The sequence below is a fragment of the Nerophis ophidion genome, linkage group LG08, assembly GCF_033978795.1.
Source record: "Nerophis ophidion isolate RoL-2023_Sa linkage group LG08, RoL_Noph_v1.0, whole genome shotgun sequence".
Taxonomy (NCBI): domain Eukaryota; kingdom Metazoa; phylum Chordata; class Actinopteri; order Syngnathiformes; family Syngnathidae; genus Nerophis; species Nerophis ophidion.
In genome coordinates, this window is record NC_084618.1 from 35,514,116 (window position 1) to 35,535,066 (window position 20,951).

General features: G+C 40.5%; 1 protein-coding gene across 1 annotated transcript in view; it reads right to left on the minus strand.

The window, feature by feature from the left end:
* grin2da (glutamate receptor, ionotropic, N-methyl D-aspartate 2D, a) overlaps positions 1-20,951 on the minus strand; it is a 361,767-nt gene that overhangs the window by 34,780 nt on the left and 306,036 nt on the right. Inside the window, exons 11-12 of the mRNA XM_061908412.1 lie at positions 844-969; positions 638-750 (exon numbers count right to left, since the gene is read on the minus strand). Of these exons, the coding sequence (XP_061764396.1) occupies positions 638-750; positions 844-969 (239 nt within the window). The remainder of the gene's footprint in view (positions 1-637; positions 751-843; positions 970-20,951) is intronic.

The following is a 20,951-nucleotide window of genomic DNA, read 5'->3' on the forward strand; positions in this document are numbered from 1 at the left end:
GAGTTAAAAAAAAGGAGTCAGGTGAAACTAATGAACTTAAAACAAGCCAGGGTGTGCAAAAACAGGAAATAATGGAGTCAAAAACAAACAGAACATAACTAAACAGAACATGATCACAAGGCATGACAGAAACTTTAAAACATTGTTTTTTTAAATCAAATCCGCCATGTAGTTAAAACTAAGACTAAATAGGGAAAAGAAAGTAAGGTTAGCATGTAGCAACTATAAGTCCAATCATCATCATAGAGACAAACAAGTAAAAGTTTCAATTGTCTGCTCTGACCTGCTTTTTCTCATTCGACTCATTAAGCCGCTAATGAACCCTCGACCTGATTGGACTTTGGTAAAAAAACACTCAAGCAGATGAGTTCTTCTCCTCGTGGGCCACGTCACTTTGCGCGAGCCATGGGGGGAAAAAGCTTGCAAAAAAAAGACATAATTGCGCTGCTGGCTAAAGAAACTAGAAACTCTTGTCATGTGAATGAGGCAGAACAGCAGCAGAAAATTCAGGTCAACGTGTACTTTACCAATATTTGGATGTCCAAGGTCTTCACTACGAGGCGGGCCAAAGCTAGCTGCGAGTTTTTCAACGAGATCCAAAATTCAGGGCAGGCTTTCGAACAAACATCTTAATTACCATGATCTTGCTGGTTGTTCCTCTGGGGTTCTCCACAGGCACTGAGTTGTTGAACACCAACGCCCACAAAAGCCAGACAGACTTGCCGATGGTGAACTTGGATCCGCCTGACTCTGACACAGACAAAACACACAAACACACGCATGAAAGAATTTGAACAGTACGTCTACAGACAACAAACGACTGACAGATATTTGTGTTCTTACTTTTGGCGCTTTGCAGGCTGCGGTTGTAACCGACCGGACTGAAGAACTCAAAAATGAAGACTGTGACAGCCACCACCGACAAACACATGACGAACATCATCACCCACACGGCGGGGCTGTATGGCTCTGTAAAACACACACGCACACACACACACACACACACACACACACACACACACACACACACACACACACACACACACACACACACACACACACACATTGACACAGAGTCAAAGATACTTCAATTTTTTTTTTTTTTTTGATAAAAGACTACTATGCATCTAATCCTGTATTATCCTGTGCCCCACTACATCCCCAGTGCTACTCTGCGTATTACCTGTGCCTCTTCATATGTTACCTGCGTCCTTCCAAATGCTACCTATGCTGTCACATGCTATCGGTGTCACCCTACATCAGTGGTTCTCAACCTTTTTTCAGTGATGTACCCCCTGTGAACATTTTTTTAATTCAAGTACCCCTTAATTAGAGCAAAGCATTTTTGATTGAAAAAAAATAATAAAAAAGTAAAATACAGCACTATGTCATCAGTTTCTGATTTATTCAATTGTATAACAGTGCAAAATATTGCTCATTTGTAGTGGTCTTTCTTAAACTATTTGGAAAAAAAGACATAAAAATAACAAAAAACTTGTTGAAAAATAAACAAGTGACTGAATTATAAATAAATATTTCTACACATAGAAGTAATCATCAACTTAAAGTGCCCTCTTTGGGGATTGTAATAGAGATCCATCTGGATTCATGAACTTAATTCTAAACATTTCTTCACGAAAAAAATAAATCTTTAACATCAATATTTATGTAACATGTCCAAAAAAAATCTAGCTGTCAACACTGAATATTGCATTGTTGCATTTCTTTCCACAGTTTATGAAGTTAGATTCATATTTTGTTGAAGTATTATTCAATGAATATATTTATACATGATTTTTGAATTGTTGCTATTTTAGAATATTTAAAAAAACCTCACATACATGTTGGCATACCTTCAAGTACCCCCAATGGGTACGCGTACCCCCATTTGAGAACCACTGTCCTACATGGTACCATATGTTAACTGTCACCCTAAATGTTATATGTGTGCCCCAACGTGCGACCTGTGTGTCACCTTCCCCATGCCACCTGTGTTCTCTCGACTGCTACCTGTGTCTCAAAACATGCCCCTTGTTATAGTTCTACATGCTACCTGTGCCACAATACAGGCTACCATGTCCTCTTTTGCTGGGCTGTCCGGTAGGAGTTTCTTAAATTGAGTTAGGGTTGCGTGTATTTTTAATGTACGTTCAGGGTTAAGAAGGTGTTGAAAACAAAACAAATTGTTAAGGTGTGCGCACACAGCAGCATTCGCGAGGGAGGGGCAGAGACAGAGAGAGCGAGGGAGTTATAATAAACGCGAATGCGTCACCAGGCTCTGCTTTTTATCGATAGATTTATCAGATTTAATGTTTTATTGTCTATAGCAGGGGTGTCAAAAGTGTGCCCCGGAGGCCCACGGAACATTCTAAAAATACTATTAAAATAAATTAAAAAAAAAAAAAATTGAAATAAAAAAGCTTAAAGGTGAAGTGTATTTAGAAAAAGTTGCAATATTGACAAATAAAACAAAGCTGTTTTTTTTTTCTTTCAAACAGTCATTGCTCAAAACATAATATTGAATCAAAATCATTGTTATTATAATTTATTGACCTATTCAAGGTTCTGATTACTTGACATCAAATATTCCACTTTGAAAAATATTTTTGGTGGAAAATTTTGCATATTTTTTGTGTTTGCCATTAAAAACATAGTTTTGTTTGACAAAAATTGGCGGAAAACAAACAAACAAAAAAACAACATAAAAAAAAAAAAAAAACTAAAACATTTTGAAATGAGGGATGTATCTGAAGTTGATGTAGACTCCAGAGATTTAAGTCTTAAATATAAAATGTATGTATGCCCTGGCACACCATTATCATCATTTCATGACTGAAGCAAAACATTTTTTACACTTTTATACTGAAATAAATACACCTACAACTTATTAAATAAAAACATAGAAAAAACTACCAGCAGCCTTAAAGTTTAGATCCATGAAGGAAAGAAGAAAGTGAATGAATTTTTATAACTGAATACATTTACAAATGTATACAAATTTGTTTTCTTTTTCATAATTTTTTTTTTAATGAATTAAGTGACGTTTATGACAACCTTTTTCCAAAACACAATATAGAATGTGAGATAGAGCAAGACAATGCATACATTTCAATTTTTTTTTCAAAACGCTTACAAAAAAGTGGGACCCCAAAAATTTACTGTGAGACCCCATTTTTAAAAGTCCTAGTGCCAACACTGCTGTCAACAGAGGAGAAAAAAATGCTTTATTTAAATAAATATATTATTTATAAAGCAAGTTCAAGTATCATTGGCAAATTTTCACCAGCCTTGGCGTGCTGCCCGCCTTGGCACGCATATATGTGTCCTCTTTTTGGGATTCCAGAATATTGTCAGCCCATACCTGTGCCACCCTACATGCAACCTGTGTCCCTTTTCATGCTATCTGTGCCACCCGACATTCTACCTGTGTCACCCTATATGCTACCTGTGCCGCCATACATGGTACCCGTGTAACCCTAAATGCTATTTGTATTTGTGTGTACAAAATTTTGTGTTCTAAATGTGCCATCCTATATGTTACTTTTGCTCCTTCATATGGAGCCTCCATCCCTCCACATGCAACCTATGCTGTCACATGCTAAATACACTACATATTGCCTGTGCCGCCCCCATATGGTAACTGTCACCCTAAATGTTATATGTGTGCCTCAACATGCGACCTAAATACTCCCTCATGCTACCTGTGTGTCATCAAATCCTACCTGTATCTTCCCTCATGCGACCTGTGTCCTCTCGACTGCTACCTGTGTCCCAAAACATGCCCCTGACATGTTTTGGGACACAGGTAGCAGTCGTCAACTGTATTGTGACACGTAGTCTACATGCGTAGACTACGTGTCACAATAAAGGCTCCCCGTCGCACCCTGCATGTTACCTGTGTCCCTTTTCATGCTATCTGTGCCACTCTACATTCTACCTGTATCACCCTATATCATGGGTGTCAAACTCTGGCCCGCGGGCCAAATTTGGCCCGCCGTGTAATTTCATTTGGCCCTTGAGGCAATAATAAATTAACATTAGAGCTGGCCCGCCGGTATTACACTGTGGCGGTGCCGCTGTAACACCGCATTCAACGATAATTCTCATACTTGCCAACCCTCACGATTTTTCCAGGAGAATCCTGAATTTCAGTGCCTCCCCCGAAAATCTCCCGGGGCAACCATTCTCCCGAATTTCCACCCGGACAACAATACTGGGGGCGTGCCTTAAAGGTACTGCTTTTAGCATCCTCTATAATCTGTCGTCACGTCCGCTTTTCCTCCACACAAACAGCGTGCCGGCCCAGTCACGTAATATATGCGGCTTCTACACACACAGAAGTTAATGCAATGCATACTTGGTCAACAGCCATACAGGTCACACTGAGGGTGGCCGTACAAACAACTTTAACACTGTTACACCACACTGTGAACCCACACCAAACAAGAATGACAAACACATTTCGGGAGAACATCCGCACTGTAACACAACATAAACACAACAGAACAAATACCCTGAACCCCTTGCAGCACTAACTCTTCCGGGACGCTACAATATACACCCCCGCTACCAACAAAACTCAATTTTGCATGTCACTATAAAGTTATATAAGCCTGGCTTGTTCAATATTCAATGCAAAACTTGTTTGGGTCCCTATTAAAAGGTTAAGTTGTTCAAGTTGGCCCGCGGCTTTGTTCAGTTTAGAATTTTGGCCCACTCTGTATTTGAGTTTGACACCCCTGCCCTATATGCTACCTGTGCCGCCTTACATGCTACATGTGTAACCCTAAATGCTATTTGTATGTGTGTCCAAAAATGTCTACAAAATGTTGTGTTCTAAATGTGCCATCCTATTTGTTACCTGTTTCCCTCCAAATTGTACCTGTGAGCCCATACATGGTCGCTGTGCCAACTTAAATTCTACATGTGTCCCCCTTAATGCTACCTGTGTAACCCTAAATGCTATTTGTGTTTTTGTGTCCCATAGGGCTAATTTTGCTACCTTACATGCTACCCGTGTCCCCATACATGTTTGCTGTGCCAACCTACATTCTACATGTGTCACCCTACATGCTACCTGTGCTGCCATACATGCTACCCGTGTAACCTGAAATGCTATTTGTATTTGTGTGTCCAAAATGTGTACAAAATGTTGTGTTCTAAATGTGCCCCAGTAGGCTAATTGGGCCACCCTACATGCTACCTGTTCCCCTCCAAAGTCTACCTCTGTCCCCATACATGGTCGCTTTGCCAACTTAAATTCTACATATGTCACCCTACATGCTACCTGTGTAACCATATGCTATTTGTATTTACAGTGGGGCAAAAAAGTATTTAGTCAGCCACCGATTGTGCAAGTTCTCCCACTTAAAATGATGACAGAGGTCTGCAACTTTCATCATAGGTACACTTCAACTGTGAGAGACAGAATGTGAAAAAAAAATCCAGGAATTCATATTGTAGGAATTTTAAAGAATTTATTTGTAAATTATGGTGGAAAAATAAGTATTTGGTCAACCATTCAAAGCTCTCACTGATGGAAGGAGGTTTTGGCTCAAAATCTCACGATACATGGCCCCATTCATTCTTTCCTTAACACGGATCAATCGTCCTGTCCCCTTAGCCGAAAAACAGCCCCAAAGCATGATGTTTCCATCCCCATGCGTCACAGTAGGTATGGTGTTCTTGGGATGCAACTCAGTATTCTTTTTCCTCCAAACACGACAAGTTGAGTTTATACCAAAATGGATACATGGATGATACAGCAGAGTATTGGGAGAATGTCATGTGGTCAGATGAAACCAAAATAGAACTTTTTGGTATAAACTCAACTCGTAAATGCTTTCCGTGTCACCATACATTTTTCCTGTGTCACCCTAAATTCTACCTGTGTCCCTTCAGATGCCACCTGTGCAGCCATACATGCTACCTGTGGGACCTTAAATTCTGTTTGTATTTATGTGCTCCAATAGGCTAACTGTGCCACTCTTCATGTTTCCTGTTCCCCTCCACATATCTGTCACCCTACATGCTACCTGTGTGCACGACATTACCGACGTCTCCTGCACATAAAGATAGAATACTGTTTTTTATGATGAACACATGAAAGAGCACTGTGCAAGGATGCCCCATAAGGTAAAAAGTGCAGCAGCAGTTAAGATAATGTTGTCTGCGGGGGAAATGTGCATGAGGAATATGAGAAGCTGGGAGCAGGAGGCTGAGAATTGAGAAGTTCCTTGAGAGATTTTCTAAACGAATGAGGGATTTGCCTTCTCTGCTGTAATCGGATCAAACAGAACCGCAGAAACAGCGAGCAGCCGGGTCGACGCCTCAATTTCGGTTGTACCTCCACCAAAACACGCATGTTTAAACACCTGACTGATGTGTGCTTTAATAACGACGATACAATCGCATATATCTACATCATTTTGAAAGGGCAGTCACTTGTTACATTCACAACTTGAGCACAATGGAAAGAAGATAAAGATATTATCTGATGTGCCGTTGGATGCACAGGAGCAGATGGCGTTAATGTAGCAGTTAATGAGGGACTTTAATGAGCCGCGGAAGACAACGCATGAAAAGTGAACTTAAAGCTGATCTTCGTGTTTACGATATACGTGTAAGACTGCATGCTTACATCAAACCCGTCATAATGTTATGGTCCTCAATTACGAGAGGCCTGAATCAAAAAGCTACCACTGACGCCGTTAACATTGAACTCATCCCATTATGGATCATAGTGCAAATATTTTAATATGGCACACACCATAAGCACTGACGTTTTAAAGCCACGAAAAAATATGTAAACATAAGTCATGCGGATCATCGGCAGTCTGTATAGGTTTCATTCAAGGGACAAGAAGAAAGCTGGTGGAAATCTTCACTTGTGTCCCTCAACATGCTACCTGTGTCATCCTGGATGCTACCTGTGTTCCTCTACATGCTACATCCGCCCTCGAAGATGCTACCTACCGTATTTTACAGATTATAAGCTGCTACTTTTTTTCCTAAACTTTGAACCCTGTGGTTTAAACAAAGGTGCAGTAATCTATGATTTTTTTTTTTTTTAAACACTGCAACGGTTAAAGTTTAGAATGGATTCAGCTAACAAACATTTACTAAAATGATTAATTTAAGAAACTGATAAACATCCTGAACCTTATTAAAAATGAGAAAATTGTATTCATCTCATAAAGCAGTTGTTCTCAACTTATTTTCCAGTGATGTACCCCCTGTAAACATGTTTTTAATTCAAGTAATTAAAATTAGTTCAGAGCAAAGCATTTTGTCATCAGTTTCTGATTTATTAAATTGTATAACAGTGCAAAATATTGCTCATTTGTAGTGGTCGTTTTTGAACTATTTGGAAAAAAAGATATCAAAATAACTAAAAATTTGTTGAAAAATAAACAAGTGATTCAAATTATAAATACAAATTTCTACATCAACTTAAAGTGCCCTCTTTGGGGATTGTAATATAGATCCATCTGGATTCATGAACTTATTTCTAAACATTTCTTCACAAAAAATGAAATATTAACATCAATATTTGTGGAACATGTCCACAAAAAATCTAGCTGTCAACACTGAATTGCATTGTGTCATTTCTTTTCACAGTTTATGAACTTACATTCATATTTTGTTGAAGCATTATTCAATAAATATGTTTATAAAGGATTTTTGAATTGTTGCTACTTTTAGAAAATTAAAAAAAAATCTCACGTACCCCTTGGAGTACCTTCAAGTACCCCCAGGGGTACGCGTACCCCCATTTGAGAACCACTGTCATAAGGGATGAATAAAGACATAAATCACTTTTCTGTTTTGTTTCATCAGCCGTTTTACTGCCGCCTAACAGTTAAACAATTAAAGTATCTAGCATCCAAAATCAAACAACTCTTCCCTCAACCACGACCATCATCGCCCGCCTGCAACGGGAAACTAATAAGCCAAATACTTGATTCCGCGAATATTGCTCCAAAGTACGGATTTTGTGTTAATTTATTGTGCGTATAAAAGCAAACATTAACACACACAAAGACAGTAATAAAAGATAACACAATATGGCAGCTAAAGAAGGACTACCCCGCGCATCCCCTCTTGTATCACACAGGCAAAACCCGCCAGGTGAACAGCTGATTTGAATACTTCCGACACTGATGTAAAACAACCATGTGACTCAAGTCCCATATGTGACCATAAGATAAAGAAATATACTACTGTATTAGGAATATAGCGGCCATAAACAGTTAGAGTCTACAACTGGGGTGCTCATAGTGCAGCACAGGGGCCATCAGCGGTCCGTGGTTTGTTTGTCATTTGCCTCTTGCACGTTACAAAAAACAAACACAAGAAAAAATTGGTAAAACACAAAGAAGCACAATGTTGTTGAAATGTTGACTTCAGCCAATAATAACAGCACAAAGCCTTGTCTTTAAAAAAAATAAAAATAAATGTATATATATAAAATCTCCTGATGATTGAGGGAACCCCTCATGAAACAGTTCTGTAGAGATGAAGTAGTCTTGTGATTTTTCCCCACACCTACATGTATATATATATATATATATATATATATATGTATATATAATATATATATATGTGTGTGTGTGTATATATGTATATGTTTATATATATATATATATATTAATATATATATATATATATATGTGTGTGTGTGTATATCTGTATATACATATGTGTGTATATATATATATATATATATATATATATATATATATATATATATATATATATATATATATATATATATATATATATATATATATATATATATATATATATATATATTCGGGTTGCACCGTATTAGTATAGTACCGCGATACTAATTAATCATTTTCTGTACCATACCGCCTCTGAAAAGTACCGGTCCGCTGACGGATTGATACCCAAATTTGTGGTATTATCCAAAACTAATGTAAAGTATCAAACAACTGAAGAATACATTTATTGGCCTTTGCTTGCTTTCATACTGTGGTCTTTTTTGTTCACTATTTTATTTAAGGACAAACTTGCAATAAGAAACATATGTTTAATGTACCCTAAGATTTTTTGTTAAAATATAGCAAATAATGCAATTTTTTGTGGTCCCCTTTATTTAGAAAATAACTGAAAAGTATCGAAATAATTTTGGTACCGGTACCAAAATATTGGTATTGGGACAACACTTATATATATATATATATATATATATATATATATATATATATATATATATATATATATATATATATATATATATATATATATATATATATATATATATATGGTTTGTGTTGTGGTTTGTGCAGCCCTTTGTGCAGCCCTTTGAGACAGTAGTGATTTAGGGCTATATAAGTAAACATTGATTGATTGATATATATATATATATATATATATATATATATATATATATATATATATATATATATATATATATATATATATATATATATATATATATATCCGCTTGTCCCTTTTGGGGTCGCGGGGGGCGCTGGTGCCTATTTCAGCTACAACCGGGCGGAAGGCGGCGTACACCCTTGACCAGTCTCCACCTCATCGCAGGGCCAACACAGATAGACAGACAACATTCACACTCACATTCACACACTAAGGCCAATTTAGTGTTGCCAATCAACCTATCCCCAGGTGCATGTCTTTGGAAGTGGGAGGAAGCCGGAGTACCCAGAGGGAACCCACACAGTCACCGGGAGAACATGCAAACTCCACACAGAAAGATCCTGAGCCCGGGATTGAACCCAGGACTACTCAGGACCTTCGTATTGTGAGGCACATGCACTAACCCCTGTCTCACCGTGCTGCCATATATATATATATATATATATATATATATATATATATATATATATATATATATTAAGGTTTTACGTTATACCGGTACTAGTATAGTATTGCGGTACTAATTAATTCAAAACCGTACTATACTCTGTTTGAATAGTACCAAGTCTGTCTATCTGTGTTTACCCTGTGATGCAGGCGACTTGTCCAGCATGTACCCCGTCTACCGCCCAAATGCAGCTGAGCTAGGCTCCAGCACCCCCCCACCACTCTGAAAGGGACAAGCGGTATAGAATGGATGGATCCCCAATTTTTTATTTTTTAATGGGCATGACGGCGCGCCGTCACGTCATGACATTGCTGGGTTTATGAGCAGAGGAGAATGTTTGGCAGCGCACAATCACGGAGTACTTAATTGTACGGTATCCTCATGTCAACTATCTGTCAACTTGTTTATGTCACGAACACAGACACGTACAACGGAATGTCATGTGTCTAATATGTGCTGGTATGACAATGAAGTTCTTTGAATCCAAAGCACCATTAGGTTTGCATTTGAAATGTATGGCACCTCTCTAAAACTAACAAAACAGTCAACACACATCCTTGGATGCACCATCTCTAATATTTAATTTTTGACAGTCTCAAAATGCCATCCATCCATCAATTTCCTACCGCTTGTCCCATTCGGGGCCACGGGGGGTGTGTTAACAAAGAATTCTGGTCTGTAGTGGGCGGTATGGCCTTGCCAGAAACCTGAGGGTTGCAGGTTTGCTCCCCGCGTCTTTTCCCGAGGTGCAAAGTGATCCGAGCAGAGACGGCGTGAAGGTAAAGACATGATTTAATTTTAACTAAAAAACAGGAACAAACTAAAGGCGCTCACGAGGAGGTACAAAAACTTGGCAGTGAAAACAAAACTTGCACTAAGGCAAAACTATGAACATAAAACAAACACTTGCACTATGGCATGAACAACGAAAAGCTTACTTGGAACGGAACGAGAACGGTACATGGATCATTAGCATGGTTCATTACAAGGTGCGTAGGAGGTGATAGATGGTGAAGTTGCCAGGACGAACAACAGAAACAGACCGGCTTAAATAGCAGTGACATGATCAGTAAGGTGTGCGAGTGCAAAACGGGAGACAGGTGCGTGACATGAGGACAGGTGAAAACTAATGCGTAGTCATGGAAACAAAACAAACAAGGGAGTGCAAAAACAGGAACTGAGTGTCCAAAAAATAAAACCGAACATGTCTAAAACAAAACATGATCACACAGACAGAGCCCCCCCCGTTAAGGACAGATCCCAGATGTCCAAAAAAAACAAAAAACGATCAAGAGTCATGGGAGGGCTGGAGGGGGACTTCGTGGTGGGTCGCCAGACCAAGTGTCCCTGAATCCACCGGGGAAGAGTCAGGTGGCGGCGACGCGTAGAGGACCGCTGTACCTGACGAGGTGGGCGACGAGGAGGTCGGCGCACTTGGCGTGGTGGACGACCAGGTAACGGCCACATCCGTGGCCGACGAGGAGGCGGACGAGTCGTCATCATGGCAGGCGGCGAAGCTTGGCGTGGTGCGTCAGGCGGAGGGTCTTTGCGTGGCGGGTCTTGGCGTGGAGCTGCTACTGGCGGCACTGGAGCTTGGCGACGTGGAGTTGCTACTGGCGGCACTGGAGCTTGGCGGCGTGGTGCAGCTACTAGCGGCACTGGAGCTTGGCGGCGTGGTGCAGCTACTGGCGGCACTGGAGATTGGCGTGGTGCAGGCACTGGAGCCTGGCGTGGTGCAGGCACTGGAATTTGGCGTGGAGCAAGTAATGGTACCTCTTGTGGAGCAGGCACTGGGGCCCGGCGTGGTGCAGGCACTGGAGCTTGGCCTGGACTTGGTGCTAGCCGTGGACTTGGACTTGGTGCTAGCCGTCGACTTGGACTTGGTGATAGCCGTGGACCTGGTGCTAGCCGTGGACTTGGTGCTAGCCGTGGATTTGGAGTTGGTGCTAGCCTTGGATTTGGTGCTAGCCATGGACTTAGTGCTAGCCGTGGTGCAGGTAGCCGTGGTGCAGGTGGAGGTGGCCTACCGGGGGGTTGCGGCTTGGCGTGACGCCGCTGAACCACCCCACCTGTACCGTTCCCTGCCCTAGCTACACCCCTCAAGGAGCGGATACCAGACGCGCTCCCTGCGGTCTGGAAAATTTTTTTGGGGTGGGTGAAGGGAGGTCAGGAGGGGGGGCAGAATCTACCCCATTAAATTGTCCAAAATGTCTTTCTGTTTTACCCACCTGGGTTCGAGTGGGTGAAAAAAAAAAAAAAAATCTGAAAAAAAAAAAACCTGGTCCCTTACGTCATCCACTGATGGTGGCGTGACATTGTTCATATTTCTGCCCGGAGAGGGAGGAGCTTGCCGGAGCGACGCGTGCTGCTCCTTTTACTGAAGAAGCATGAAGTGAGACGCACGCTGAGGGCAGTGAACCCGAGGAAGGCTACGGGCCCAGATGGGGTCCCGAGACAGGTACTGAGTGACTGTGCAGACCAGCTGGCTGGAGTATTTACTAAGATCTTCACCCGGTCCCTCTCTCAGTTCGTCATCCCATCATGCCTGAAGACCTCCAAAATAATCCCGGTGCTGAAGAAGATCTCCGTCAGCTGCCTGAATGACTACCGTCCAGTTGCACTTACACCTATAGCCATGAAGTGCTTCGAGAAGCTGGTACGGACCCATATTATCTCACTCCTCCCTCCCGAGCTCGACCCACACCAGTTTGCCTACAGAGCCAACAGATCCACAGAGGACGCCATCGGCACAACCCTACACTCCTCCCTGGGTCACATGGAGACGGGGGGCGCTACATGCGGCTGCTTTTTGTGGATTATAGTTCGGCATTTAACACCATTATACCTGATAGACTGGTGTCCAAACTGTCAGACCTGGTTCTATCAAACTCCATCTGCATGTGGATTAAGGATTTCTTATCCAACCGCCCCCAGAGTGTGCAGTTGGGTCGACACATGTCATCGAACCTGTACCTCAGCACCGGCTCTCCGCAAGGCTGCGTGCTGAGCCCCCTTCTCTACTCCCTCTATACATACGACTGCACACCTGCCCACTCCAGCAACTCCATCATCAAATTTGCAGATGACACCACCGTAGTGGGGCTCATCTCGGAGGGAGACGAGGCTGCATATCGGGACGAGGTGGAGAAGCTGTCGGATTGGTGCACAGTCAACAACCTGGCCCTGAACACCTCCAAGACTAAGGAGCTGGTCATAGACTTCAGGAGGAATAAAACAGACATCTTGCCCCTGATCATCAGCGGTGACTGCGTTGAGAGGGTCTCCGACTTCCGCTTCCTGGGAGTCCACCTGGCCGACAACCTATCCTGGAGTACCAACACAATGGCTACCATCAAGAAGGCACACCAGAAATTGCACTTCCTGAGAATACTCAGGAACAACCACCTCTCTCAGGAACTGCTGGTGTCCTTCTACCGGTGCTCCATTGAGAGCATCCTGACCTACTGCATCTGCGTGTGGTTCAGCAGCTGCACGGCCGCAGAGAGAACGGCGCTCCAGAGAATCATAAAGACCCCCCAGGAGATCATCGGATGCCCCCTCCCCTCCCTGGCTGACCTGTACAGCTCCCGCTGCCTCAGGAAAGCACGGAGCATCCTGAAAGACCCATTCCACCCCGGGCACAGCCACCTGGAACTGCTACCCTCGGGCAGACGCTATAGGGTGCTAAAAGCTGGCACAAATAGACTAAAAAACAGCTTTTACCCACGAGCCATAGTAGCATTAAACAGGCACTGAGTGAGCAAAATGCGTCCATCATCTCCTCATGTGTCATGTCTTTTTATTTTTTTCAGACTATAATGTGCAATAATGTTGTATGTATGTGTGTATATATATTAATATGTGATCATATATGCATGTGTGTGGATATATATACATATATATAGATACATCTCTTATTTCTATCTTTTTTTACTATTTATATTACCAAATTGTATATGCACCTTAGGAGATCTGCTCCAATTTCGTTGTTTTTTGAACCTGTTCCCTGCAATAATGACAACAAAACTCTATTCTATTCTATTCTATACATCTCGATATATTTTCTGGTGAAAGTATACATACAAGAAATTCTTTTTTGAGCGAGATTCACTGAAATTGAAGTGAATGACAACTGTACTGTAAACAGCCATTGGCATTTTTATTAACCCACTTAGTCAAGATGGGTATTAACAGCACAGAAAATAAACAGTTTTAGTACCACAGAATTGCATAACATAAATACAGTATAAAAGTATTCTTTCCACGTAGAGTAAATAACATAGCTGTGCAAATAATACAAAATTGTATCAAAGTCAGATACAAAATTAATTTGCAGGCAGGCACCTTTTAATTCCCAGTTGACGATGTGATGGACTGTAACACACGTACGGTTCTGGTCAGCGCCAAGTAAGTGACTTTACTTAATTGTGCGGTTATGATCTTCCTCACTTCGGCATATACGTTTGGCAGCATTTCTTGTGCGAAATATGCCTGATTTGGAAACTCGAGAACATTTTTGATTTGGGCTTACATGGTAAACAACTCAAATGAATGTTTTATCCAGTTTTATACAATTGTGCAAATGTGGCCAAGTAGACACATTGTGGGTTTCCTGGACGTGGTCTACATCGCTAAAAGAAGCATCTAAAGAAGAAAATCCCTCTGCCATCTTCCATTAGTTTTTTAAATTTATAAATCGCCCGCTTGAACGTTCCCTCTTCACTTCTACGACTTTCATCGTCGTTTGGCATGTCTGTTGAGATTTCTCTTTTTGGTTACATGACCCGCCTTATCTTGCCTCTGATTGGCTTGTCCCGAATGTTTTGCCCTAATCTTAACCAATCATGACTCATCATAGTAAACCAACCAATCATGGATGTTCTTATACATGCAAGCACATCTTGGGAGGAGGAAGGGGAGGGTTTTAGTAGCCCATGGAGGGAGAGTGGGGGAAAACAAGGAACACAACAAATAACCGGTGTTTGGTCTTTTTAACGCATACTTGCCAACCCTCCCGATTTTCACGGGAGACTCCCGAATTTCATTGCCCCTCCCGAAAATATCCTTGGGCAACCATTCTCCCGAATTGATGGCGTACCTTAAAGACACTTCCTTTAGCGTCCTCCCTCACCTGAAACCTTCACCCCTAACAGCCACATGCTGTCCAGGCGTCCGCTTTTCTTCCATATAAACAGCGTGCCGGCCCAGTCACATAATAATGTAGCGTTGGACGGGTTTAACTCGAAGATGTCAAGAAATGCTGACACAATGTGTGATCTTTTAACTGGTTTAATGATAACGTTAATTTCAAGCACACACAAATGCAAACACACAAGTGAATGCAATGCATACTTGGTCAACAGCCATACAGGTCACACTGACGGTGGCCGTATAAACAACTTTAACACTGTTACAAATATGCGCCACACTGTGAACCCACACCAAACAAGAATGACAAACACATTTCAGGAGAGCATCCGCACCGTAACACAACATCAACACTACAGAACAAATACCCAGAACCCCTTGCAGCACTAAGTCTTCCGGGACGCTACAATAACATCTACTGGCTTTCGGAGCTCAGTGCACAACTGCACACACAACAAGAAGGAGATGAAACAGAAGAACGAAGAAGAGTTATGGCGACGATGAGTAAGAAGAAGAAATACGCTTGCAAGTTCCAAAATGATTGGAGAACAAGAATTGCATTTCATCCAGGACAGCTCAAAGGGGAAGGGCTGCCTGCACCTCAACCCCGCCTACCACCAACCCCCGTCCCCCAAACCCCCCACAACCACGCCCCCAACACACCCCTGCCCCCCATCTCCCAAATTCAAGATTGGCAAATTTGTTTTAACGTGAAATAAATTATATCGATATTACAATATTTTCTTAATTCATATCTTGTTTAAAAATATTTCGATACATTTTACAAACTCGATATATCGCCCAGCCCTACTTAGCATAAAATACTACCTGTGTCCCCCTTTGATTGATTGATTGATACTTTTATTAGTAGATTGCACAGTTCAGTACATATTCCGTACAATTGACCACTAAATGGTAACACCCGAATAAGTTTTTCAACTTGTTTAAGTCGGGGTCCACGTTAATCAATTCATGGTAATCACCTGTGTCCTCCCACATGTGACCCTTTTTGTCGGTCTTTAATGGACTTTTGTTTTGTGTTGTGGTAAAAATGTATGTAGCAGTGTGAATTAGGTGTAATTCTTTTGATGAACAAATTGTTGGGCCCAAAAATCAAGTCCATGTGAGGGTAGAGATGCCGCAGAGGCCTCACTCGGCTTCTTAACCAGATGACCAAATGGTCCCTCGCAAAGTGTGACCAGACACCTTTTACAATATTATTTGACTGTTCGTTAACAAGGGTCTGTAATGAGAATATCTGTCACCATTGGCAGGATGACGCTGTCCCAACCTGCATGTGAACATAGAACTCAGCTTTCCTTTTTCCGTTGCGTGATCTTTCTCTGTCCCGATGGAAATTTTCACTTTAAAAAACATATACTATTTGAATACTTTTATCTCCGATTGCTGAATGATTGACAGCTCGGCTCCCGCCTGCAGCCATTTTTCCCGCCAACTGTCGCGTCTCACCACTCAATTTCGCCTCTATCTCTGCGGACCTTCACAGTGGCGGTGTTTGCTGGGCCGGCCTATCTCTCATTTTCTCTTGCGCTGAGCGTATCAAAGCGTGGACGCAGATGGAATTAGCGCCGCAAATTAAAAAGCAGATGGATGCTGTTTCACTGGGAATATCACTTGTACAGACGTGAAGTGACACGCAATCATTGCTGGGTTTTTTTTTAATCGTGTAGGACGATGACGTGCCGCATGTGGCTGAAGGTTAATGTGACGTGGGCTTCTTTGCACTGTGATGTGGATGCATTGGACAGGAGATCGGTAAAGTCAGTCAATTATTTTTAGGATATGCAAGGACTAACCGAAAAAAGGAGCTCTGGGTTAAAAATTGCCTTCTCTTAAAAAGAGCAACAATGAAGGATATCGCTCTTTTTCCCAGTATTGCTAACTTTTTAGTGGGGGCCCTTAGGGATATTTTCTTTCACTTTTGTCTAAAAGCGCAAAATTTGGCACAGGTGTAGTTCAGGGCATACTTAAATGGCTTAGCTAGGGGCACCCGCGCCGCTGACGTTTGGGATCGCCACAGCGGCCAATCAAACATGGCCGCCGCTTTTAAGAGCTTTTGTCTCTAACATTTGAAACAGATGAGCTTCAAATGTAAACGTTGTGTCTATTTCATGTGTTTTGACCATTAAAAATGTGTTGGAATGCTCGTTTTTATTTTGGGTGTGTCCAGACCCCTAATTTGCATATTTCCAAGTGGCATTTTGCTATTCTGAAGACATTGGACGTAACTTGGGCATTGTTATGAGCAGAGGTGGGTAGAGTAGCCAGAAATTGTACTCAACTAAGAGTACTGTTACTTTAGAGATGTATTACTCAAGTAAAAGTAAGGCGTAGTCACCCAAATATTTACTTGAGTAAAAGTAAAAAGTACGTGGTAAAAAAATTACTCAAGTACTGAGTAACTGATGAGTAACCTGTTTGATTAATGATTACGGCAACAAATAATGCACAAAAACATAAAAATAGCAACGAGCAAATTCAGAGCCAGGAATATCTCTTAAGTAACTAAAACAAAAATATATATTAAATAATAGTACATTAAAATAAGAAAAATAATGCACATTGAGCCACAATAACTTAATAGCACCATAGGCTCAGTAGGCATTGATGATTGATTGATTGATTGATTGATTGATTGATTGATTGATTGATTGAAACTTGTATTAGTAGATTGCACAGTACAGTACATATTCCGTACAATTGATCACTAAATGGTAACACCCCAAAAAGTTTTTCAATGTTAATCAATTACTTAATAATTTGCCAAGTCGAGGTGATCGACCTCATACATCATACACACATATTATATATATATATATATATATATATATATATATATATATACATACATACATTTATGTATAAAGTATATAATTTATATTTATTTATTTTGCCGTTTTTGTTGACATGTTAAAGGTGTTTTAATGAATATGCATGCATGTTTAACAAATAAATTCCTATCTTTCATGAAGACAAGAATATAAGTTGGCGTATTACCTGATTCTGATGACTTGCATTGATTGGAATCAGACAGTATTGCTGATAACATCCACATTTTCAAATGGAGGAGGAAAAAAAGTTCCTCTTTTCTGTCTAATACCACATGAAAGTCGTTGGTTTTTAGCATCTTATTTGTCCAGCTTCCATATTCGTTTTTATACACTTTACAAGAAATACATTGACGGCAAACTCCGTAGCTTGCTAGCTTGTTTGCGCTGGCTTTCGGAGACTCTTATTTTGTCAGCGCAGGCGCGACGGAGCGGCACTTTTATTGTGAAGACAGGAACTGTGCGATCAGCCTTTAGGCTTTTGACGGAAAGTACGGTTGAAATAGAAAATGTATTTTTTCCTTTACAATTTTGATTGATTGATTGAAACTTTTATTAGTAGATTACTCAGTACAGTACATATTCCCTGCAATTGACCACTAAATGGTAACACCCCAATAAGTTTTTCCAACTTGTTTAAGTCGGGTTCCACGTGTGACTGTCATGTGACTGCCTGGCTCTGTTTGATTTGTCCAACGTCACCAGTGACTGCATGTGATTGGTGAAACGCAAGCATGCGTAGATCCTACTTTGAAAAACCAAAACAAACATTAATAGATCGATAAAAAAAAGTAGCGAGTAGCGAGCTGATTGTAGATAAATGGAGCGTAGTAAAAGTATAATTTCTTCTCTATAAATATACTCAAGTAAAAGTAAAAGTATGTTGCATAAAAACTACTCTTAGAAGTACAATTTATCCCAAAAGTTACTCAAGTAGATGTAACGGAGTAAATGTAGCGCGTTACTACCCACCTCTGGTTATGAGTAAAACCTAGTGCAACATACATGATTTCTTTCTAATGTTTACATGAAATGTGGGAGGTGAGGGGGTGGAAGGGCACTGACTTTCTATACTTTTAGGCTTCTGTTTCTGTTGAAACAGAAACCTATATTACAGGGAGGAGTGGGGGGTAACACTGACTTTCAAAAATTTTACTAATGTTACAATGAAATATAGCTGTAGCCTTACATTCTATCTGTGTTGAAATATACTGTATTTCCTTGAATTGCCACAGGGCATATAGTATGCGCCTGCCTTGAATTACTGCCGGGTCAAACTCGCTTCCCAAAATAATTAGCGCATGCTTAGTGTTACCGCCTGGTCAAACTCGTGACATCACGAGTGACACTTTCCCTGTCATCATTTTCAAAATGGAGGAGGCTGATTTCAATACCGGTAATTTGAAATCGCATAAGGGGAAGAAGATTAAGAGCTATTCGGTAGGATTTAAGGTCCAAGCTTACATCACATTCAAATTTTTACTGCATACCTTTGGTAAGCGCAGGAGTGAGAAGAGGTTTTAAATTAATTAGCGCCCCAGCGGCAATTCACGGAAATACGGTATGTGCAATTAGGGCTGGGCGATATATCGATATACACGCTATATCGCGGGTTTGTCTCTGTGCGATATAGAAAATGACTATATCGTAATATTCGAGTATACGTTCAGTTGCTTTTAGCTGCGGGCATTACACTTCTTTCCTGTCTTTCCTTCTCACAGACAAGGAGGTGCACATTCTTACATATGTCACATACTGTCACGTCATACGTCACATACATATACGTCCTCGCAGAGCAGAGAAGTATCATACTGGGCTACATTAGCTGCTAACGTAGCCGTACGAGAGAAAGAAGGTTTGGATCTGGTAACAAATGAAGGAAGACTTCATTCCCAAAAAAAAACAGCAGGGTTTCCATCGTCTGGCGGTGGTTCGGCTTCAAGTGGGAATATGTCGAACAGACAACTGTAAATTGTCAAGTGTGGGGCAAAAGCGTTGCTACAAAAAGTAGCATTACTGCTAATATGTAGCATCATTTGTAAAGTCACTCGCTAGAGAATCAAGATAATTTTATAACCCTAGTAACATACCACATAGTAAAGGACAAATACTATTTGATTTCCTATTATGCAGCTCATTTTTATTTGACACTTAAAATGTCTCCGACAATCTTGCAATTTATGTTTTGGAAATGACTTGAGTGTTTGTGCCATTGCTTAATAACTTTAATAAATACAGTTTTGGTCAATTGACTTAGTTGTGATTTCTTTCTCTGCATGAAAGTTTAAAAGTAGCATAGATGAATGCAATATGAAGAAAAATGTTTTAATGTAGACACATAGAATCATCATACTGCTGTGATTATATATATCAAGTGTTAATTCAAGGCCAAGGCAAAGTATCGTAATATATATCGTATATCGTGATATAGTCTATTAAAAAAATGTAATATCGCCCAGCCCTATGTACAATACATTTTGGTAGATAATAGTTATGTTGTTAATATGAAAATTAAAGTGCTCTAATAAATAAATGATCATAAATGATCATCTATTTTGTAAATCGCCCCCATCTTGGAAAAATGCTAATTAGGTGTCTTGACACACACAATCATAAAGATGATTTTTTCCATTATATTTCTACGTAATTGTAAAAAAAATATGAAATAGACACCAAGTTTGGATTCGTTGCTCATCTGGTTTAAAGGCCTACTGAAACCCACTACTACCCACCACGCAGTCTGATAGTTTATATATCAATAATGAAATATTAACATTGCAACACATGCCAATACGGCCTTTTTAGTTTACTAAATTGCAATTTTAAATTTCCCGGGAGTTTCTTGTTAAAAATGTCGTGTAATGATGACGTGTACGCGAGACGTCACAGGTTTTTAGGAAGTATGAGCACTGCACACACACACAGCTAAAAGTCGTCTGCTTTAACGGCATAATTATACAGTATTTTGGACATCTGTGTTGCTGAATCTTTTGCAATTTGTTCAATTAATATTGGAGAAGTCACAGTAGAAAGATGGAGTTGGGAAGCTTTAGCCTTTAGCCACAAAAAAACACGGTGATTCCTTGTTTAAAATTCCTGGA